This window comes from Ambystoma mexicanum, chromosome 11, assembly GCF_040938575.1.
Source record: "Ambystoma mexicanum isolate Mex_15411 chromosome 11, UKY_AmexF1_1, whole genome shotgun sequence".
NCBI lineage: Eukaryota > Metazoa > Chordata > Amphibia > Caudata > Ambystomatidae > Ambystoma > Ambystoma mexicanum.
In genome coordinates this window covers 1,265,772,570-1,265,796,455 of record NC_090934.1, presented here as the reverse complement: position 1 = coordinate 1,265,796,455, position 23,886 = coordinate 1,265,772,570, and the positions used below count along the sequence as shown (strand labels likewise).

The 23,886-nt window shown below is 45.7% G+C and overlaps 1 protein-coding gene across 2 annotated transcripts in view; it reads right to left on the bottom strand.

The window, feature by feature from the left end:
* LOC138504310 (dual oxidase 1-like) overlaps window positions 1-23,886 on the bottom strand; it is a 1,064,761-nt gene that overhangs the window by 611,124 nt on the left and 429,751 nt on the right. For both annotated transcript variants that reach the window (XM_069624719.1, XM_069624718.1), the window contains exons 4-5: window positions 14,754-14,918; window positions 13,276-13,463 (exon numbers count right to left, since the gene is read on the bottom strand). In XM_069624719.1, the coding sequence (XP_069480820.1) occupies window positions 13,276-13,463; window positions 14,754-14,918 (353 nt within the window). The remainder of the gene's footprint in view (window positions 1-13,275; window positions 13,464-14,753; window positions 14,919-23,886) is intronic.

The window sequence follows — 23,886 nt, the reverse complement described above, 5'->3', positions numbered from 1 at the left end:
AATGCGGCCGAATCACACATTGGAAAGTTGCATTTTACACGGATGCCATTTTAAATATCACAAATGTATTTTATGAAAAACGGGGGAAATACTCGGATTTGGAATGCGGTTTGTGGGCTGGGGAATAGATGTATATCACAGGGACAATATAAGAGTGAAAGGATGGTTGTAGCTGAAGATTTGGACGAGATTTGCAAGCTTTTCCCCTGGTTAATGGGATTTTAGTGGGATTTCTAAATCAAGGCCTTGCTAGGATGGGTCAGCTATGCTTTGGTCTGGCAGTGGAATCTGGAATCTGGCAAGATGGATGTAGAAGATCAGGAACGCAGGCGCTGGAAATTCAGGAGAGAGTCTGTCTAGAGTCCTGTCAGCCACCCTTTATATAAAGCATGGTGACATCACAGAATTATATGGTAGGGCAGGCTCAGCTGAGTATGTCCCTAAACAACTGATTGGACTCTTAGAGACATGACATCAGCTTTATGATGTGGGTTTACTATGTACAGAACCTCCCACAGTTAATTTTGCCACAACCCAGTTTGGACATAAATGGCACATTTTTACAGTTGTGGTATCTTAACAAATCACATGGGCAGATTACATATTTTATGTAGAGCATGGAAGTCCAATTCTCACAGTTGTAGGACCTTGTTTCGTCTGTTTAACAATTTTTCGGTTAGTTGATACACAGCAAAAATACAATTATTACCCGATGATAAAAGGGACTGTCCAGTCAAGGTTGTATAAAAATATCTACTTTATTATTATTACAGCAGACAGTCCTGTTAAGGATTTCAATCGGGTGACACACCTTGGTCTTAGCCTGGTATTTAGCGCACAATTGGAATGATTTCTCTTTGTATTCTATGAATTCAATTTGAGATGGCACACAAAACCCCTCTCACACCCCCTTTTTCAAATACCCTGGGTCACAATGGACAAGGAACCAGGCAGGTTGATGTGAATGCAATATTTATTTATTTTTAAAATTCAAAGGAAATCATATACATTTTAATACTGGGCAGCAATCACCAATGGGGTGATAATTACAATGGAAACTGAAACAATACATTCGGTTAACCTTCTACAAGAACATATACAAAGCACAAATGAATAGGAGCAATTTTCCTCTTTGGGTAGATAGCACCTGAGTTAGGATTTCCCCTGCAATGCTCACCCAAACCCCTGGGAATCGAGTATGGAGTGGACAGAAAGAAGGAGCAGGGAGTCAGGGATATTGTGCAGCAAACAGAATCAGATTTTAAAGCCCTTTGCAATGGCACAAAATGACACTCGGAAATTGACAAATAAATAATTAATGTGTGGTTAAATCTATGAGGAAAATATGATTTCTCATGATATCAGGAATGGATAAACACTAGCAATCACAAGGCAAGTTCTCAACAAAATGCATACAGTTCAATAACAAGTTGAAAGTAAGAACACAATGCGGCCGAATCACACATTGGAAAGTTGCATTTTACACGGATGCCATTTTAAATATCACAAATGTATTTTATGAAAAACGGGGGAAATACTCGGATTTGGAATGCGGTTTGTGGGCTGGGGAATAGATGTATATCACAGGGACAATATAAGAGTGAAAGGATGGTTGTAGCTGAAGATTTGGACGAGATTTGCAAGCTTTTCCCCTGATTAATGGGATTTTAGTGGGATTTCTAAATCAAGGCCTTGTTAGGATGGGTCAGCTATGCTTTGGTCTGGCAGTGGAATCTGGAATCTGGCAAGATGGATGTAGAAGATCAGGAATGCAGGCGCTGGAAATTCAGGAGAGAGTCTGTCTAGAGTCCTGTCAGCCACCCTTTATATAAAGCATGGTGACATCACAGAATTATATGGTAGGGCAGGCTCAGCTGAGTACGCCCCTAAACAACTGATTGGACTCTTAGAGACATGACATCAGCTTTATGATGTGGGTTTACTATGTACAGAACCTCCCACAGTTAATTTTGCCACAACCCAGTTTGGACATAAATGGCACATTTTTACAGTTGTGGTATCTTAACAAATCACATGGGCAGATTACATATTTTATGTAGAGCATGGAAGTCCAATTCTCACAGTTGTAGGACCTTGTTTCGTCTGTTTAACAATTTTTCGTCGTTTTCAGTGAGAAATATTCGGCCTAAAATTTTGTAACTCTATAAATGTGTATAGATTATTATTAGAAATATCAGTATTGAATTTCACAATGGCATCATGCACACTTCCCTCAAAATGTCCACTTCTCTGCCATTTCTGTTCCCAACATGGCAGTGAAAGCTACCACGTCTTAAACTAAAAACCACAAAATTACATTTACACTGTTAACTTTTTACATTTTTGCGAAGTCCTGTTGCAAAGATAAAAGTCTTAACATTTTATTATTACATAGCCTTTGGAAACAAATGAGGCGGGCCTTTGTCCTTCACTTGGTCCAATTTTTTCTCAGCTACCACCAACTGTCATTTAGGCCCAGGGTGGGGATGGGGGTTTCCCAAGTTTGATAGAATGTTTATTGCCACTTCTTCACTTAACAGGTTGGTGTCCCAGAATTTCTATTGTAAGTGGCCTCAGCCCAGACAAAAGTCTATCAAGCTAGCAATTATCACCCATGTGTGCCCTATAATCTACTGTGAGGGGCCTTCTGTTGCTAGCAACCCCCAAGCAGAAACCTGTTTGGGGCTGATTTCCCCCATGTAGCCAATGCAATTTAAATCCTTATTTTATTTATTTTTGTTCTGAATCATAAGAAAGCCTGTTGAATAAAACCTCCCATATATGTTTCACAGCCAGCACAAACCCCTCTACAATGCTAGATAAGGACAGGGCCTTATCCAACATACACTTTTAAACAGGTATTTTTCTTAATTGCAAAAGTACATTTAAACATGTGGTGACTGCTGGCATTTTCTTTTCCAATTCGGTGTTTCTCTTCCATCTGAATTCGCCCATTGTTCTGTAACCATAGTTAGTGTCTTGTATGCAGCAATTTGTTTGAAACACAGATGCACTGAAATTGACATAGGCCCAGAGTGCTGGGGTTTCTTTGAAGCATTGATATTTTTGACATTTTGTGACTCAAATGTCAAGCTTTTTCTGCGGCTGAAAATGAAGTTTATTTTGATTTTTTTTCTTCAGATTTGGATGGCACAGCCTGCCGTTCAGGGATCATGCTTTCTCCTGCTGAAGCACAATGCGGATATGGATGGGCATGGCAGGGCCTTTTTGATAAAAACAATGTGATGTGGAATAGTTGAGAATAGTGTCAGGGCAGCATCCTTTTTAGTGTAAAATGTTCCCATTTCAATGGGAACTTTTTGCAAGCAGCAGAGCAGCGCTGCTTTGATTTGCTTCTTTTGGGTACACCCAAGAACACACTGGCACCTTTCTCAGTGTGACCCCTGTTCCAACTCGCCCAATGGGGGTTTGGCAAGATGGTGCATCCATCCTTTTGTTGATGCAAAACACAGTTTTGATACAATGGTGCTCCAAGGAGCCAGCGCAGCCATTTTGCTGTTGACTGCAAAAGCACAGCTTGGTTATGAATGGGAATTCTGCTGAGTGGGTCAATGTAGCCCACAGTCCTACACACTACAAATACAACCCACCATGTAAAGGAACACAGAGAACAGACAGTTTCACAAAGGAAAGGGATGCACTCTGGATACTGATAGGAGGGTAGTTGGTAAAGCAATCAGTCTTAACTGTTCAAGGTTATTTGGTTTCAGCACCAAGGGAGCAAGGGGTCATAAAATGTCATTAGGGGCCTTCAGAGAAGGACCAGGGGACAGAACCACAATGTACCTGGTGCTTGAGATGATCTTGATGCTTGACAGCGTCGAGTCGGTTCCGAGATGGGAGACAGCTGCGGGCATAAGGCAGCAGGCAGTTTGGCAAGCAAGGCTGGATGGACGGCTCCAGGCTGGCCTACACGGCGGCTCTTGGTCAAGAATCATTGTCTATGTGCTGGTTGGCAGATCTGGAATGCTTGTCGACACGTCTCAGGCGGCTTTAGTGACTGCAGCATGACAACAGTCAGTGGTGCAGCGAGTCACAGGTGGAGGGCTCGACTAACTCGAAAATGTCCTTAAAAGATGGACCCCGGATGATGCTTGTTGTGACACAAATCCTAGCTTTTCTGCTGGGTTTGTGTCATCCTTTAAGGCGGACAACCCAAAGCTGAGGAGAGTGTTTGCAGGCAACTGCCTTTTCCTTTTGTCAACGACTCTTTGGCACTCCCACCTACGAAGCTTGCTGGCATGACCTAGCAGGGCACACTGTGTGCTGGCTGGGTATCGGTTCTGGTGTTGCTGGGCGGGTCATCTGAGGTTGGTATTGCCCTCTGTTCACTGGGAGATGTTTAGGGGAGGAATCATGCTTCCCTCTTGGAAATCCTGGCCTTCCTTTACTGGCAGAAGCTGTAAGGCAGTCTGTACGTTCAGCCAAGGTCCAAATGAGTCCTTCTTACTCCTTTCAAAGTCATTGGATGATCTGCTAAATTAGGGGCTCAGCCCTCTTTTAAATCCAAATGGGCACCAGTGATTGGTGCAGGCTAAGCCTACCTTAATGAACCAATCCTGGGTCCCCACCAACAGTCTTCTGTTATGCGTGAGGTCATAACCAGAGTGCTTTGAAACAGGAAAGGTAAGGGGTGACAACATGTACTACTAAGTCCCACCCATCTTCCTGTCTGTTGTGGATCAAAGTGTCTCTCTGGTTAGTTTAGCTCTAAGTGACTCTTGATCAAAGCGCAGCTCTCTCTTGAAGTTTGTGGCGAGAACAGACTTTCTGTCTCCATCAAATCACATACTTCTTCCCTCTGAAAGGGGTTCCCCGCTGGGGGTTGCCTACTGTAAATAGTTTGTCCAAGACATTACATTCACTTCATACAGAGGGTTGGGAGCTAGATTCAAGTTGACATATTGCATATCAAAGTGGTGTTAGTTTTCTGTCCCTTGTGTTAGTACTGTGACCAGGCCTTTTCGCAGGCCTGCTTTCATTTAACTCTCATCAGTATGCACTGCCACCAAACAGAACTTTGACAACAGAACAGGATGGATCCATGTAGCCTTTGATATTTAATTAGGCTGACCATGGCAGTAGGAAGGTGTTGCCTTCCCCCTTCCACATATACTTTGATGTACCCGTGGCTGTCACATTCCAGCTAAATGTGACAGGGAGGACTGTGCCTGTAGGCTGTGTCTCCCCGGAGTACACTTGACTATGTGTTTATTGTGTGGCGAGCATAGGAGAATGTGTGCAGATTAGCCCCACACATTTTCTGAGGTTGATCTCCCATCATTCTATTTCTTACAACATTTCCAAAAAGAGTAGGTGAGTGCATGCTCCTTGTGTGGATGGTCGAATTCTTCACATTGCTCTCACCCATACACACATTTTAAATATATGAGCGTTCACTAAGCATTTATTCAAGGCAAGTTGAACACCAACATTAATCCCATTGAAATTGTTAAACAAGTGGAGCGTGCAGAGTTGAACACTTTCACTAAACCACTGCTCAACAAACCCTCAATTTGTTAAGTTGAGGACTTGTTGAAGTGTAGTTGTGCTTTGATTGAGCACTTTCTAGGATTACATGGGCCCTCATTACGACCCTGGCGGATTTTTACCGCCATCGGCGGACTTTTCAGCCATGGCGCAAAGTCCCTTTACGCCATGGCGGATGGTGGACTTACCGCCCCATTCCGAGGTCGGCGGGGCGGTAAGTCCCCATTGACCCATTTACCCTTCCCCATTCCCATTTCGGCCCCATAGGGTATAATGGGAGTGGGGAAGGAGTTAATTACGCCACCGTAAATTACGGTGGCGTAATTAACACCAAGGTCCCAGAGCGCCATGGATTTCTCCGCCCGCAAAAAGCGGGCGGAAAAATGACCATGGCGCTCCGGGAACTCGTAGTTGGCGGTAAGGGGTCGGCGCAGCTAACGCTGGCGCAGACCCCTTAGCGCCAGGGTCGTAATGAGGGCCATGGAGTTGAGCAAACTAATTTGTATGTAAAAATCTCAACTAGTGCTCAATTTCAGTACAGTTGAGGAGTAGTTGAAAGCTCCCGGTTGAGCGTTGTAGGGATTTTTTAGTAGGGGCACAGTTGGTCCCTGATTCAATACAACATCCGTATTTAGAATGAATGGCCAAAATGTTCATCAATTTGTGCCATAATTGGTTCCCCGTTTTTCACCTTTTACACTGCTTTAATTTTGTGCATTAGTCGTTCAGGACATTCATAGGCTGGTATCATGGCAATCCAGTAAATATTAACATTATTGAGACTCAAAACAGCAACAATGACAGATTTGTCGCAGCTTGCTTAGCATTCTGGAAACTTTCCTTAGAAAGGAATGCAATGCAGCAGGAATGGAAAGCAGGTTGGAGTAAAGTCTGTGACATATTTACCTGTTTTTTAAAGTAATTTGGATCCTGCAAAAGAGCATACAAGTACATTCTGGGCAGCCATGTGTTGATTTTTGTAAGGTTCATTCCCTGTTAGTCGTTCCCTAGCAGCAGTGCTTTGGAAGACTTACCTTTTGGTGTACAGAACGGGTACAGACATGTCAGTTTTGGATCCCTAGTTCCCCGGTGGAAGGCAAGCATTGTGAAGACTGCAAGGTATGTCTGTAAATAACTGTTATGGCGTGGAAGTGGATGACAGGGGAGAAGACTGTGTTATTGGTTTTGGTGCTTTTCGGTGGTGTAAGCTACCAAATATCGCCAAAACATTGGCACTGTAAAAGAGAAAGGAGAAAGGCGAGCTCGGGGGCATTGTATAGCATTGGCATGGCAACTTGCCGACGCTTGGCGATGAAATGGCCAAAGCTCCTGCTGGGCCTTGTTTTTTTAAGGAGGGCTGTGCTTCTGCCATTTTCATGTGCAACTTTAAGTACTCGCCAGTGGCTGGCGACAACCTGTGGGCATGGGACTCTTTGTCAGTGCGTGCACAGTCGCCAATTAGTAACTTGAGCGCAGCTGGAGCACGTCGCCCTGTCCAGCAGCAGAGCTGATGCTCGTGGACTGCTGCACAGGGACACCACCGTGCCTCTGCCCACTGCTGCTGCTGTTCTGGTAGTGGCTGGACACCGTTTTACAGCTTCAGCAATGGACCCGCACTACTGGAAACCAGCTACGCGGCAATGCCCGCTATGGAGATCCGGAAAGTGGGATACGGAGCTCCAGAGTAAATACAACAGGGAACTGGGTGCCTGTATCCGCCATGAAGAGGAAGACTTTTTCAGAATGCCTCTACAGAGTAGCTCGGGAACGGAGCTCAAGTCAATGCCGCTGCCTACACTAGTCTCCATTGCTGCGCAGCTGGACAAAGGGGGAGAACTCTTAAGTTGATTCTACCTCATTCCCAATAGGATGTCATATATGTATATATATTTTGGCGCTTCGTTTCGCATTGTTGAAGTAAAAAAAAAGTCTGTCCTGATAAACATGTTAGCTTGGTTGGCCCGAGAGTTGATGTTGGGGAAAAAAAACGCTTTATTACTTCTCGTTTACTACTTGAAAGCAGCATTGTCCGTGTAATGCGTTCATAATTGCTGACAGGCGACGGTGCGCATGCTACGTAGCGCCGACACCCTCAGTGGGGCGGCACGGTGGCAGCCATTGTTGCTCCCCAGCCCCCCCCCGTTATCATACCGCATTCGTCTCTCACTCCTACCAATCTACCCTCCTCCCCCAGCAACCCACCCCCGTCCACCCAAAGGATAGGCAAAGACCAGTAGGATGAGTGGGAGGAAAAATTGCCACAGCAAACTTTATTACACATAAAGTCAGGAGTTATCTTACAGGTGTTCCGTTCACGCTCAGGATTTTCTGCGCTGAGAGCAAGCAACTATCCCCCCCCGCCCCTTCTGGTCCCTGGGGGACCAGACGCGGGCGCCCAGTCCCTTCCTCAGCAGTCCCTCTCTACCCTTTGGCCATTTCATTTCTTTATTTTGCAATTTCTTTTCATTTTACTTTGCAATTTCTTTTCATTTTATTTTGCAATTTCTTTTCATTTTCTTTCCCCAACGCTATTTCAGTGCGATTGCTATTCCGTGCTTTACTTTCCATTACATTTCCAATTCCGCTTAGGCTCCTTCAAAAGGATGCGTCCCGGTCTCATTTTACTTTTGCTACCTTTCCCCTGGATTCCCTCTTCCCGTTTCCCCAGGTTGGCTTATTGAACCCGGTTAACTTTCTCTCCCCAAACAGGTCTTCCTCCTTCCTTTTCGGACCTCCTACCAGGGAGCCCCTCTCCCCCCCTCAAACGAGACCCCGATCCGCCCTATCTCTCCCTGCCGCCTTAGACCCATCCCCCCCGGCCCCCAGCGCGCCCTCCTGTTCTAGAGAACCCCCTCCGTCAAGCGCTACCTATCCCCCAGAGCCCAGCATCCTTCTTATCCCCATCCTCTTCCCCGGCCTATCGCTAAGGAGGGGTCCATCCCAACTAACCCCCCTGCTCCTCCTGGCCCCTACCCCCGCACTCCAAGGCCCCCCCTCCCCCAAGTTTCTTTTCGATCTCCTTAAGCTGCCAATCACAAAGGGCCCCCTTCTCTGGGGCCCCCCTTCCCCTCAGTTACCAACGTACTTGCCGGAGCCCCGTTCCCAGTGCCAAGTTTTCATTTCCCCCCCCCCCCCCGTTGCTGACTTCATTGTTCCTTTCCAATTTTCAGTTTCCAACGATGCACTTCACTTTCCAATTTTCAGTTTCCAACGATGCATTTCCCATTTCCCCCACCCACTTTTGGAGTTGGAAAGGTCTTCCAAGCCCCCTAACCCTCCCCATTCACGTGGGCCTCCCCTGAGTCTAATACTCCTGGGCGCCGTTCTTAATAAACTGATGGCTGTGCAGTTCCCCTTGTGGTATCCGCCAGTACTTTCTAACGGGAACACCAGGTAACATCCGCTGGGCTTGTCTGCAAGAGAAAACATCATACATCAGTACAACCTTGAAAAGGGGAGGGCGGGAGGGCAACGTAGGCGAGAGCCGGCAAGAGAGACCCAGCGACCTTTCCCAGGGTATTTAAGCCCAGGGGGCGCGCGAGGTGATGACGTCACCTGCCCCTCCACCCCCCTCCAGGGGGTGCGATGCGTGGCTCACCCCCCCTCCCCCATGGATCCTCGAGCCACCATGCCTCGTGAGGCAGTCGGCACTAAGGGGGGCCCCCGCCGAGGGGCCCTCCTTCGTCGGGCGCGGGAGCCCGTCGTTCTCTTAAGTAGCCTTTGATGGTTTTTGTGAGACTTGTAGCCAGGGAAGCGGTTACCTCATCAAACTTGTTGTAAAATGCACTGTCTCGGATGGAAGGACTCATCACTTATCTTTTAACGAAACTGTGTCCCCTTTTAAACTTAAATGAAACCTTACTTAGAGTTGTATTATTTTATTCTAAAAAATATGAACACTTAGATAAACGTTTTGGCCATGTGTACATCATGTTTGTCGAATAGTCGCATTCTTTGCGGTGACGATACGCTCAAAGAACACAAACACTGAATATTTGCACAATTTCTGAACTTGAACTCGTGCACTACTTTTTGGTTTTGGCGTAAGCCTACTTCCATTGTGTGGCGGGGGAAGCTGTCGAGTGGGTTGCTGCAAAGACGGGAGCGGGTGGGTCAGAGTACAGAGCAGGGACGGTCCGGCCTCAGCCAGGCACGGTAGAGGAGTGGGGAACACACGGGCAAGCATAGTCAGCTGTTTGGGGGATGGGTGTAAACTAGGGTGACCAGACGTCCCGGTTTTCCCGGGACAGTCCAGGGAAATCACCCTCTGTCTGGGTTTGCAGGGTTGTGTGGCTAATTAAAATTGTAATCATTTTTCACAACACGTTCAGAATGTTGGAGCTGGAGGATTGGCTCGAACCCCAAACCTTCCAGGTAAAGGGCACAACACTTACTGACTGTGCTACAGACACTGGCTTGGAAATGATTGTACAGCAAGCCATGTAATATCAATTAGAGCAAACGCTTGTATTGAATTAACATGCCAAGATTCACAGACAAAACTGCACAAATGAGATTCTAAACAGTTTATAAAAAGGAGAAGTGCTGGAAATGTAATTGGGTGGTGGTTGTGGGGGCGTGTTGGGGAGGGGCGGTAATTGGTGGGCTGCAATGGAGTAGTCCCTCTTTTATGTTGTTAGTCGTCCCGGATTTTCATTTTGGAAATGTGGTCACCCTAGTGTAAATGAGAGAAGTGTTAGAATAGAAGAGAGAGCCCTTGCCCACCAGGAACCTGGGGAGTGGGTATGCAACACAAAGTGCATTGTTTGCCAGCTGGAAGAGGTGAAAAGGCAATGAAGCCCATCCCTGATAGACACGTGTACAGAACTGGGTAGCGGAAATATTCACTGTGGCTTGTATTTGGTATCCCAGAGATAATTGCACACACGTTCATCGCTCTTTCCATAAGCCAACTCTTGTGCAGCTGAACGTTACAGCGAGATGTGTCCGAGAATGTTGAAAATCGCCTTGAGATGCCTGTCATTGGCTGACAAAGCCACTCTTGAAGGTGCACTGTCTACAGAAAATGGCGCTGGACCGGGCTGCACTCGCTGTTGATAGAAAGTGTCCACAATCCGAGTTTCGCCCCCATTTATAAAGCTTTAGCATCCGTTAAGTGAAGGCTCGTGTGGATTTGACTTGGGCTTTGTGAAGTGCCCAGTCTGGTGGATACTGTGCATTATTGGCCTTTCGGCCCAGCAGCCTTTGCTTGTTCGTTTCAACCCTCTCGCATGTATCCTTCGTCTGCCAGTTCACATGAGGGCATTCACTGCTGCTGCACAGGTTCTCATTGCAACACAGGCAGGAGCTGGCTTCAGCCTGCTGCCGCATTCTCTTGCTATGCTGTCGTCAATTCATCGCAAAGTAGCATATTAAAACAAAAAAACCCGCACACACACTAGCATTTTTTCTCTCGACTTTTGTATGTCAATGTTCAGTGGGTTCACGTTTACCTATGTGACATCGACCTACATATTTTAAAAATGTTCGTCAGGGTAAGGAAGTGGCTGTGCTTAGGGTATGTCTTGTGCAGCGCTGCATCTGGTGAGAGTGTCGATTTCAATGGGCCACCCTATCCCCACTCTCTCTACCCCCACTCACCCACACTATCCCACCCATCCTACCTCCAATCTCTCTACCCCCAACCACCCTACCAACTCTCTCTACCGCACCCTCTCTAACTCAACCTACCACAACTCATTCTACCCCCACCAACCCACACTAAACCCCACTCTCTATACCCACATCAACCCACCCTAATCCCACTCTCTCTACCCCCACCAACCCACCCTACCCTCACTCTCTCTATCCCCACCTCCTCTCTCTATCGCCATCCACCCACTCATCCCCCACTCTATATCCCCTCACACCCTATTCTCCTCTCTCTACAGCCAACCATCCTACCCCTTCTCTCTACTCTACCCCCACCCACACACACGTACCCCCTCTAGCTTGCTAGCCCCACCCTACCTATACCCTCTATTTCAACCCACCTACCTTACCAAGTCTCTCTACCCCCTCTAATCCTTCCTCTCACACTCTCGCTTTATTTCTTACCCTCGCACTCTCACCCTTTCTCGCTCATATTTACTTTTGCTACGGATGGCACCTTCTATCAATAGCTTCCCCCCCTTGCTTTATTTCCCTTCTGATTCTCTTGCACACCCCTCATCGCATCCTCCTCTAAAACTCTGCAGTCCCCTTCTTGCACCCTGGTGCCTATAAATGCATAACACAAAGGACAGAGTAAACTCCACAACTATTGGCATTGCCAATGCTTGTTTTGTATTTGTATTTAGATAAAGAACAAGGAATTTGATCACATATGCCTTACAATAACACATTTACAGATGGATCAGGCATTCCCACGAAGGGGTTCTGTACAATAGCACAAATATGAGAATGAGTGGTGAGCCAGGTTATGAGGGTGTACAAAAGTGGGGCATATATCATAGATAAAACAAACAGAAAAAGGTATATATAAGAAACGAGGTGACTTACAAAGGTAACATTAACCTAACGGGGCATGTACTTCAAACTAAAGAGGAGTACTATAGAAACATACAAAATTGCATTATTGCATGGTCTCAAATACCCCTCGAATTTTATGAGGCATTATGCGTTGCATCTCCCATGCATAAGTATGTGAAAAAGAAATGAAGAAGCAAAGAAGATGGGAGTTTAGACACATCGAGGATAATGTTTGTTCTGGTTTCCTGTTCATGTCCAAATGCCAAGAACATGTCTTTATAAACAAAATGCAGCAAAGAAACAATAGCAACATTTTGCATTGACAGTAATAATACCATCAGGGCACAATGCAGAGTACGGTGCCGATCACCTAACGGAGGCACCTGGGCATATCGTGGCCTGGGCTGTGCATGCGCCTACATTTGCAACTACTTCAATACATACACCTACTTAAGTCTGTTATAAAGTGACACTGGGGAATCGTTCTGGGTCTATTAGAGATACACTGTTCTCAGCTGCTTTCTAAAGAGAGAGAGAGAGAGAGAGAGAGAGAGAGAGAGAGAGAGAGAGAGAGGTCTGGCAGCGAGAGGACCTCTATTACTAATTCAGAAGTTGGTCTTATTCACATATAAGGGAAGGTTCTTGACATATTCGTTTTGCCTTGTTAGGTGTTACCTAAATGAGTTGATCCCCACCACATCATCTCAACTGAGGCCATAAAAGCAGGACTCAACATAGTGGCTAAAACACTGTCCCTCCTCCAATTGCGCCGCAGTTTCAAAGGCAAGTTCCTGGTGAAGCCACATTGGTCCTTCGCAACTATGGCCAGTTCGGAGAACGTAAAGATAGGCCTGGATTAACTATGTCCTGGACTGTGCCGCCCAAATGACTGCAGCCAACTGGCAGCATTTTGTGGTGGGACATTTTACAAGCAACTTACTGCTGGGTCGGTGGCATGTGGTGTTAAAATAGGGGTTGGGGTAAGTTGGGGTGCTAGAATTGGGATATGTCGTATGGCCCACATAAAACCATAACAGTAGTTGAGGGTGGTCCGCCCCGGACGGCTTCTCTTCACCATGTTGATTGTATTCATAAAGATATAAACATGCCCGCTGAAAATCTACCATGAGGCCAGAAAAATACTTCAGACAGGACATAACAATCTTATAACCGCTTACCCCTGGCACCCAATATTTGATTAGAGCCAACACTGCAGAGCTTTCAAGCATGAGTCAGCCTTCATGACTTTTGACATTAGAAGTGGAAGCAGGAGGGGTTGTCACAGCCGCTTACCTGGTGTCGGGGGTTGTTCGGGCTCTGGCCCGTGTTCTTGGACCACTTGCTCCGCTGGAAGGGAAGGACCACATTCCCGGTGCCCTTTGGATCGAAAGTAGGGTCTCCAGAAGGGATCTGGATGTTTAAAAACTCAGCAGGGCAGCCTGATTGCCCGGTGCCCAAGATCTCCGAGATGACGTGGTAACCTGTAGCATAGCCAAAAGAAAATTACCAGCCAACACGTACAGTAGGTGTCACATTGTTTCATTTGCTTTTAATGGCTACATTGACAAAATCCTGAACTCTGAATGGTTAAGAAAAGAGGGGAAGGAGCACAAGAATGGAAGAGTAGATTAAGAGGGGGGGAACACGAAGGTCATCTGAGTCCCATCCCACCTTTTCACCCAAAATACATTCTCTTCCAATTCTAGTGATTTAAAATTAAATGGAGTCTCTTTAGTGGAAGCTTTTGAGAGCAAGAGCGCTTGAAGGCTCTGGAATAAAACCAGGGTAGTGATCGATTGTCCTTTAACCATGTCAGCCTGCTCAATAGGTTTCTTAGGTTGACTTTTTTTTCAGGTCAATCTTATTGACAAAGGTGTTTTTTAAACGATGTTTCCATATGTCACCCATCTTCATGGTTTCGGTCTTTGAAGAGTCCCAAGTCAGCTTTTTTAATAATAGATTTAATAACAGATCAACAGATTAAACAATTCTACATCCATGTCATGTCCACTCACTGTTTGATCAGACTCGGGTCATTTCGCTTGCTCGTAGAGATGCCATGCTCTGCATTACAGGGGTTCTAATGGCAGAGCCGGTCAGATGCTTAATCGAAAATAGTATCCGTTTGGCAAAAACATGACTACTGCCACTGCACTGGCATGAATTCCTACCTTTGCAGAACTGTCCATGAGACACTGGGAGGCGTCTGAGTGACCTTTGGCCAAGGGGGAGTGGGGCTGAGCTACAAACAAACCAGAACATGTTCTCACCAGGCAAGCAGAGCTGGGCAGAGCCGCTCAGACTACAAGGCATGCCGAGCATGTGCCGTACTCTACACCATAGGTGGAGGGCTCTCTGAAATTCTCCTGATTACTCAACATACAAGTTAAGTTGCCTGTGGCTAAGGATTGATAATGTCCCAACATTTCTCTCTGGACTTTTGAGGGATTCAAAAATTTCTTGTGCAAATTAGGATCAATATATACACCCTCCACACTTTAAGGGCTTAAGACTGTGTTTACTCCAAATGATCGGAAGGCGAACAGCCCAGAGAGATGGGGTGGCCCAGAGATTGTGCATTCCACAATGAATTAGGAAAAAGAGGCGTCGTCATTTCCTTACCCCCTCCAAAACCACTGCCAAGAGATGAACCCCCTCAAACTGATGTCCATCAAAAGAAGGGCACTGGGCGAGTGGAGAACAGGGGGCAATATGTAGGGATTGGCAAAGGAAGGGGCCAAGAACAAACAGAAGACAAGGATCCTGCTTACCAAAGAACACACCGAGGACAGTCCTGTTCCTAGCCGAGGGGAGGCCAGACCCACCCTTCATGGCCACGTTACTGATTTCCCGTGGGTTGGGAAGGTTCGGCTCCTGCACTGCCTGGTAGACACCGTCTCCATACTGCGCCGGCAAAAGTCGCAAGAGTCGAGAATCTGAGGAAAGAATTGTGGGACAACATCATATGTGAGACCGACAGTATTTCTTCAAGTCTAAATTCTAACCAATATGGAAAAGGATGGATCAGTTATGACAGGGATCTGCAACCTGAGGTCTTCGGATGACTTGGACCATGACTCCCATGATCGCTCACCATTCAGTATGTGGTCTCGGGCTGACGGGAGTTGTAGTTCAAAACATCTAGAGAGTCAAAGGCTGCAAACTCCAGTTTTAGGGATAACTGGAGACTGAGTGTCAAAGAGCTCTGTGAAAAAGTCCAGTGTACTTTTTTCAAATTATTGATTTGGGGCATTTACTGAGTGAGGTATAGCTTGGAGAAGCAGCAGAGCGCTACACATGAGAGTTTCATAGTATTACATGTTAGGGAGCAAAGTTACAACAGGGCTGTGTAAGCAACAGGAGCAGTAATCAGGAATGAGATGGAGTTGGAACGGGGTTGAACAGTCTCCTGCAATTCAACACTATTAAGGGCGGCCGCCTGCATGAAATGTATCGCAGTAGACGTTCCTGCAGCAGAGATGAAAATAATACAATTGCAACACTCACTCTGTGATAGGTGTGTCTGGGTAGCAGTTTGGTTGACTGATTATCTAAGCCTAAAGAGAGCGCACACTGGCTCATGTAAAAGAGAGAAAGGGCTGGGCGATCACTCACTGGGTGGAATGTTGAGACGCTTGAGATGTAGTGACGTGTGCAAGGAAGGGAATAGAAGTTTTTACCGAAGCTGAATTCATCGCAGTAGAATTCATCGCGTTTTTTACCACGCATCTTTCTGCAAATATATGTGGGTGGTGGGGTTAGGTGAGTAATTAATGTAAGGGGATTAAAGTGGGGGTCTGCGGGGGTCTCCCCCGCATATATTTACGGCAAAATCTTCCAGAAAAAAGAAAAATCAATGAATTCTACCACAATCAAATAATCTCGAGCAAATCACCCTAAACCTGCAAGGAAGATGCCATCTGGTCGTTGGTCTGTGGATACTACAGGGTGCAGTGCAAATAAGGCTGGCAAAGAATTGAAAGTCAGACAAGAGCCCTTTCTAGGGATCCCAGTCTGGGGCCCTCACATCCTTGTGGAGGAAAGGGGCCCCATTTGCTTTCTGGACTAGATATTCCATCTGCACTTTTCCAATATCCCCCGAAATGGCTGCTAAGAGGGTGCCAGGTATTCCATCGTAGGTACATGAGCTCCTTGAGGCATTTTGGCACATGACTTAACTGTCTGAACACGTAGCCTGATGGTGTCACCGCTTGTGTGAAAGAACGCCAATTACATCCATCAGTGACTAACTCTTTAACATCACAATGAATGCGCTTGTGAGGGGCAACTCCCATGGCAACAAGGATGTTTCCATAATATGTCCCTTGTGAAATAGGTAGAATGTGAGGAGCTCCCTCCCAATTCATAGACAATTTTACAAAGAAGCAGAGATTACATAAAGCAATCTCTAATTTTTAGGTGGACAGAAACATGTCGAATGTAGTGGTGAATGGTATCCAGAGATTCCCTCGAATACATAGCATCGCATGCAAAAGCCTTAAAGAAATGCATCGAAAAAAAGATTTTTTTTGTAGGTAAAGGTTTTTTTTATTAAAATGGGGTTTAAGGGGTAATAAAAGAGGGGTTGAGGAGGACCCCCCCCATTAATTTTTTTTTAAATGCATTTTTTTGATGCATTTTTTTTCGAGGCTTTTGCATTCGATGCTTTGGATGTCGAGGCTATCACCAGGAACTTTGGTGAACCTGATTTCATCTAATTACACAAAGTCACGTATGATCATTTAAGACCAAATGGTGTATGGTTGTGGCAAATATGTTATTTGCTGCAGTTATTTTATGTTTTCACTTTAATTACAAAATATTGGACACCCAGCGAGTGGGATTTTTTCAGTGTTATTTAAATGAAATGATTGGTAGTTTTCTTGAGTTTTAACCATGAGAAATATAGTTGAGAAACTGTGCATAGAAAGGTTATATATGACATAAGCATGATTTCAGGATATTGAGAGATCCATGGGTGACTGTGTGAAGATTATGTCACCTCTTCTGTAAACCCTTTGACAGATAAGCGCCATGTAGTATATATCTCAACATACTCAACATTAAAAAAAGGTCTTGTGTTTGCTGATTTCCTAAGTGGCTCCACTCAGACTTGAGAAGAAGTGCCTCCTCCTGTGTATTACTTCTTCTAATTGTCACTGTCTTTATGTCTGTAGGATCTCTGTCACTATCTGCTGACTAAAGACTTGACCTAGATGGTTTTGGGATCTCCTGAACATTTTTCTCGATTAGCCAAACTCATTGGTGGGGGCATTACTGATACCTGCTGGACTGGATCACTTCCTGAGGCCCTTGAATCGCCAACATTTCCCTGTGACCCAGTAACACTTTGTTTGTAAGCTGACAATCCTATGCAACTGTATTCCCTGTTCCACTCTTGCAGTTTTCAGCTCATTTTAATTTTTTAAAAGGCCTGTACCATCCGTACTAAGCGGTTGGCACCTAAGTTATTTTTTTTGTTTTTTTTGTTTGTTTGTTTGTTTATTTATTTGGTAATGCGCACCAAACCCTTGGGTAACTGGGCGCAGCAATGTACATGAAGATTCAAGCTTGTTACAATATTTGGCATGAATATGGCGAACACAAGGCAAAAAGAAATATATACAGTAATACAATATTTTGCATGAGTATACCGAACACAAGGTAAAAAGAAATATATACAGTAAAGTATACAAACATGTGTGCAAGTACAAGACATAGCTTAAAGGAGTACGAAGCATTCTAGCAAGACTGTGTAGTAGCTGAATATATGATTAAGTTTATAGGTCAAACTATAAAGCTAGGTATCATATACTTGTAGGTGGGTGTTAGTCAGGTTATGTGTCATTGGCTAGGTATCATATACTTGTAGGTGGGTGTTAGTCAGGTTATGTGTCATTGGCTCGCAACCAGTTAATTATTTTGTGTCTAAATTTAGGGTACAGTTGTTCAGTTCTAAGGTCGAGAGGTAACTTGTTCCAACAGTGAGCAGCTTTGACTGGGAAGCTAGTTCCTCCTGCGGTCGATCGCTTAAACCGGGGAGTTTCTAGTTTAAAGGTGTTGGCCGATCTCATGGGTCACATGGAGGTTTTCCTTGTAATTTTTTCCATAAAATACGGGGGGGGGCTAGGTTGTTCAGACATTTAGAGGTGATGGAAGCTGTTTTGAGTAAGATTCTGTCCGTTATTTTTAGCCAATTAACCTCTTTCCTGAATTTGGTGACGTGCTCTCTGTGGGGGATGTTTAGTGCTGCTCTCAAGGCATTGTTCTGCAGTCTTTGAATTTTGTCTGTGATGTATTTGTTAGCTCCTGAGTACAGGGCATTACAGTAGTCTAACCTAGACATGATGCGAGCATTAGCTACAGTGATGCAGCTAGAGCTGGAGAGGTACGGTCTGGCTGCGCGGATGAGTTTGCAGGTGTAGGTGGTAGAGGAGGCGAGGGAGTTGACCTGCTTCTTGAGAGTGAGGGAGGAGTCCAGATAGAATCCAAGGGTTTTAACCACAGGCATCACTTTGATAGGGTGGTTATCAATGCTGAAGGATGTGTAGTTTGGGCCTAGTGTTTGGATATTAGCTTCAGAACCTAGGATTAGTATCTCGGTTTTATCGTCATTCAGGCAGAGGCCATGTGAGGCCATCCATGCCTGAATGAGGGTGTATATCTTGTTCACCAAGGCTAAGTCTGTCTCGTAGTCGCCCGAAAGGGGTATGAGGATCTGGGTGTCATCTGCGTAGTTCGTGTAGGTGACACCCAGTCTGTCCAACTTGTCAAACAAAGGCTTGGTGAAGATGTTATACATGGTGGGGGAGACACAAGATCCACAAGTTATTTTGATAGGGTCAGCCGAGTCAGAGGTGGAGAAGACTCGCATAGTGCGATTAGCTAAGAAGGATTGGACCCAAGCAATGGCATCTCCAGTGAAGTTGGTGGCAGATTCGAGGTGGTTGCATAGGACTGCATGGTCTACCAAGTCAAACGCTGCCGACAAGTCCAGTAAGAGGAGCAGGGCTGTTTTTCCAATATCCTTTAGTTCCTCAATTTGTGTCTTGAGGTCTAATAGAGCTGTTTCCGTCCCATGGAGTGGGCGGAAGCCAGATTGCTGTGAGCCAAGCAGGTGGTTGGCTTCCAGGTAGTCCTGGATTTGTATGTAAGCGGCTCTGTCTAAGACCTTAAGTAGAAACGGCACAGTGGTGATGGGTCTGTAGTTGGTAGGGATAGTGGGGTCTAAGGTTTGTTTTTTCAGTAGTGGGAGGACCCATGATTCTTTGAGGTTGGTAGGTACCGTGTTGGATTTAAAGGAGGAGTTTATGAGCTTGGTAATGAAGGGGGCTAGGTCCATAGCTGCGTCCTTTATTATTTGTGCAGGGCAGGAGTCGCCCTTGCAGTTGGATGGTTTGAGGGACAATATTATTTTTTCTGTGTCAATTATGGAGATAGTCTTGAATCTGAAGGGTGCGGTAGACTTCTTCTCCTGAGGTTGGGGTATTTGTTGGTCAGAGGGTAACAGTGTGGCCTTTTTTTTGCAATTTTGCTTTGGAGCAAGGAAATTTTGTTAGAGAGGGCAGTTTGGATGTTGGTACACCAGATTTTGTTTTTGGGGGCATTGTCTGTGGGTTGAATGGGGGATTCCAATTCGCGGAGGATGGCGAATAGCTCTTTAGTATTAGAGTTAGCTTTCTCAATCCTATCGTTGAAGGTGTTCTTCTTGATTTTGATCATTTCTTTTTTGTAGGCTTTGGCAAATTCAGTTAGAGTATTTTTGTTACTTTCAGTGGGTGAGTGGCGCCAGATAGATTGGAGTTTTCTTTTTTGTAGTCTTAGAGATTTGAGGTGGGGCGTACACCAGGCATTTAGGTGGGCTTCCTGTTTTGCTTTGCGCAGTTTGAATGGGGCAGTAGCATCTAGGGCTTTAATCATAGCATCATTGAAAGTATTTACTAAGGCGCCAGGGTTGTTACTTTCCAGTCCCGATGTGGCTGGAAGGAGGAGAGGGATAATATTTTCAGCAGTCATATTCTCCTTGCTTCTAGTTGGGAGAGGAGGAACCGTGTAGTTGATTTTGGGGCTCAGGAGATCTAGTGTGGCGGAGAAAGTTATTAGATAATGATCAGTCCATGTTTGAGGAGCAATATCTGTAATACTGATATTACAATTCAGTTCAGATACCCAATCGAGGGTCCTTCCTTTGATGTGGACTTTTTGATCAAGCCCATGGTCCTTGATCAGGGCTGCGACTGACTCTGCATGTTTATTGTCAGTTTCATTAAAGCCAAGGTTGAAGTCTCCCAACAGTAGGGTTTGGGAGTGATCTTTAGTATTGTTAGCTATGAGGTTAGTTAGATCGTCTTCAAAGGTGCCTAGTGGCCCCGGAGGTCTATATATCAGGTGGATTGAGAGCGTACAATTATTAGAGAGGGACATTTTGGCTGTGAGTGTTTCACAGGATGAGTAGGAGGCTGGAATGGCGGGTCTGATGGGAAGGGTAGATTTGAAGAGGATGGCTAGCCATTGCCTCTGGCATTTGGCCTGTCAGCTCTGAGAATTTGGCATTTGTCGGGCACTGCTAGCATTAGTGTTGGTCCTGCTGCATCGTGAAGCCAGGTCTCAGTTATGGCCAGTAGGTCCAGAGTGTCATTCTTTAGGATGTCAGCAATTTCTGTGGCGTGGGCCACCGCTGATCTTGCATTAATAAGGGATCCTATTAGTGTCAAAGAGTTGTTGTGTTTAGTAGTTTGACAAGTTTTAGGTAGTATGGTCTCCAAGGTTGTGGGTACTTTAGTAGAGGTTTGAGCGCTGGTATAAGTGGATTGCTTGACTAATCGAGGTAGGTTTTTGGGCTGGGTATTAGTACGTCTATTGGCATTATTCGGATGGTTACTTACAGGTTCGCAAATACTGGGCAGTCTGGACCTGAGTCTCAAGTTTCTATCCTTGGGGGGGCTAGTTTTGATAGTAGAGGCCATTATGCTAAGTATAGCGGGGTTGAGTGTTAGGATTAAGGTGACTGTGATAAGGCAGGTAGGGGACATTTCTGTCTAAGCAGGGTTGTGTCTTAAATGCTAATGCTTGGGGCACTAATGCTTAGGAGTACAGTTAGCTAGCATACAGTACATTTAAATTGTAGAAATACACTGAGGATGTGCAAGCATACTGGCATCTAGATTCAATTTTAGCGCAAAATGCCTAAAACACTGGCGACTGGACAATTGTAGCTGCAAGGTCCAACTAAGTTCAGCAATCACAGAATGGTCTAAAGTACAATGTGCAAACAAGAATGCAAGTGTGCTTTTAACTATGGCAGTGCAAAAATCACAATAGGCAGGTTCGAATTCAACTAAGGCAGTACACAGTCAGCAGAGAGCAAATTTACCATAGGCAGTTTCCTAATCAGCACGGGCAGTGCACAATCAGCAGTAAGCAGGTGTGCTTTTAACTAAGGCAGTGCACAGATCACAATAGGCAGGTTCAAAATCGCAGGCAGTACCCAATCAGCAATAAGCAGGTGTGCTTTTAACTAAGGCAGTGCACAGATCACAATAGGCAGGTTCAAAATCGCAGGCAGTACCCAATCAGCAATAAGCAGGTGTGCTTTTCACTAAGGCAGTGCACAGATCACAATATGCAGGTTCAAAATCGCAGGCAGTACCCAATCAGCAATAAGCAGGTTTGCTTTTAACTAAGGCAGTGCACAGATCACAATAGGCAGGTTCAAAATCGCGGGCAGTACCCAATCAGCAATAAGCAGGTGTGCTTTTAACTAAGGCAGTGCACAGATCACAATATGCAGGTTCAAAATCGCAGGCAGTACCCAATCAGCAATAAGCAGGTTTGCTTTTAACTAAGGCAGTGCACAGATCACAATAGGCAGGTTCAAAATCGCGGGCAGTACCCAATCAGCAATAAGCAGGTGTGCTTTTAACTAAGGCAGTGTACAGATCACAATAGGCAGATTCAAAATCGCGGGCAGTACCCAATCAGCAATAAGCAGGTGTGCTTTTAACTAAGGCAGTGCACAGATCACAATAGGCAGGTTCAAAATCGCGGGCAGTACCCAATCAGCAATAAGCAGGTGTGCTTTTAACTAAGGCAGTGCATAGATCACAATAAGCAGGTTCAAAATCGCGGGCAGTACCCAATCAGCAATAAGCAGGTGTGCTTTTAACTAGGCAGTGCACATATCACAATAGGCAGGTTCAAATTCAGTGCGGGCAGTACACAATCAGTAATAAACAGGTGTGCTTAACTAAGGCAGTGCACAGATCACTATCGGCAGGTTCGAGGTCAGCTAGGGCAGTACAATACCAGCATAGAGTAGGTGTGGTTTTAACTATGGCAGCACGCAAATAGCAGTGGGCAAGTTCACTATAGTTGAGCCAGTTTAAGAATCGGCAGTAAGCATGAACGAATTGGCCCAGGCAGTACACTCTCTGGTTGGTAGGAGCCTACAAACGACAATTGTAGTACATAGCCGAGTAGTTTTGTAGATTGTACTCAAGTGTGCAGGACGACAGTTCAGAGTAACGGATGAAGGATAATAGGCAGGCAGAGGTGTCATACAAAGAGGCAGTGTAGGGGCAGCATAGAAGTTTTCCTTTTTTTTTTTTTTTAAAGTTACCTCATAAAGATGGTCTAGACCGGCAGGGGCAGTCGAACGGCATCGTACAGGCATATAACAGGCAGTAGCCTTGACCAGTGTGCCTTGGAGATTGTGGGCCGGCTTCGCCTGCCGGCAGCCAATGGCTGTTAAGGACGGTCACAGGCCAATCAGATGTTTGGTAATATGTCATGATTTGCGCACTAAAGATTTGGCCAAGATGTGAAAATGGCAGTCTCCATGTCCCTTGCTGCTTACTGTGGGTTTCCTGTATTTTATTTTCCATTTTCAATGTATTACATGGCTTTTCCATTTCCCCACTGTATTTTACAGTTACAATGTATTGCATGACTTCATTTTCCCAAATGCATTAATTTTATCTTGCACTGTATAAGCCCTACTCTTGGTCAGACACAGGGAATCTCAAGCCAAGCCAACCCACCCCCAGTCCAGGTGACAGATGCAAGCTTTTACTGCAACCTGGGGGAGGTGGGTCCTTCTATCTCCTTCCTTAGCTGTTGTCCCTGAATGTGTGCCCATCTGTCTCCTCTTCCTGCTTCCTGTCACTAAGCCCTGGGAACAGATTCATCCTGGGGGTGGGCTCTAGATGAGGGGGGAGCATCATGGGGTATGTTTGCCCACCTGCCTCCTCTTCCTGGCACCAGCCCCTCTGGACCCTGGAACAGTTGTTTTGAAACCATTATGTCCATATTGGGGTATGTTTGACCACCTGTCATGTCCCTGCCACCTTCCTGTTCCAAGCTCCAGCCATGAGCAGCCGAGAAGGCTCTTGGTGGGAAAGTGAGAACTGTGGAGGAGAGACATGTGCCTGCATGTGTCACCCTACACATTGAGATCCGAACCCCCTTTCCTTCTTGGACCCTGTGCTGTTCTCACCTACACCATGTGAATCCCTCCCCTTCCTCCTTGAACTGTCACTTGGACAGCTGTGTTCATCATGGCATCTCTTCCTGAGAAGGGGGGAGCATCATGGGGTAGGTTTGCCCACCTGCCTCCTCTTCCTGGCACCAGCCCCTCTGGACCCTGGAACAGTTGTTTTGAAACCATTATGTCCATATTGGGGTATGTTTGACCACCTGTCATGTCCCTGCCACCTTCCTGTTCCAAGCTTCAGCCATGAGCAGGCGAGAAGGCTCTTGCTCTTGGTGGGAAAGTGAGAACTGTGGAGGAGAGACATGTGCCTGCATGTGTCACCCTACACACTGAGATCCGAACCCCCTTTCCTTCTTGGACCCTGTGGTGTTCTCGCCTACACCATGTGAATCCCTCCCCTTCCTCCTTGAACT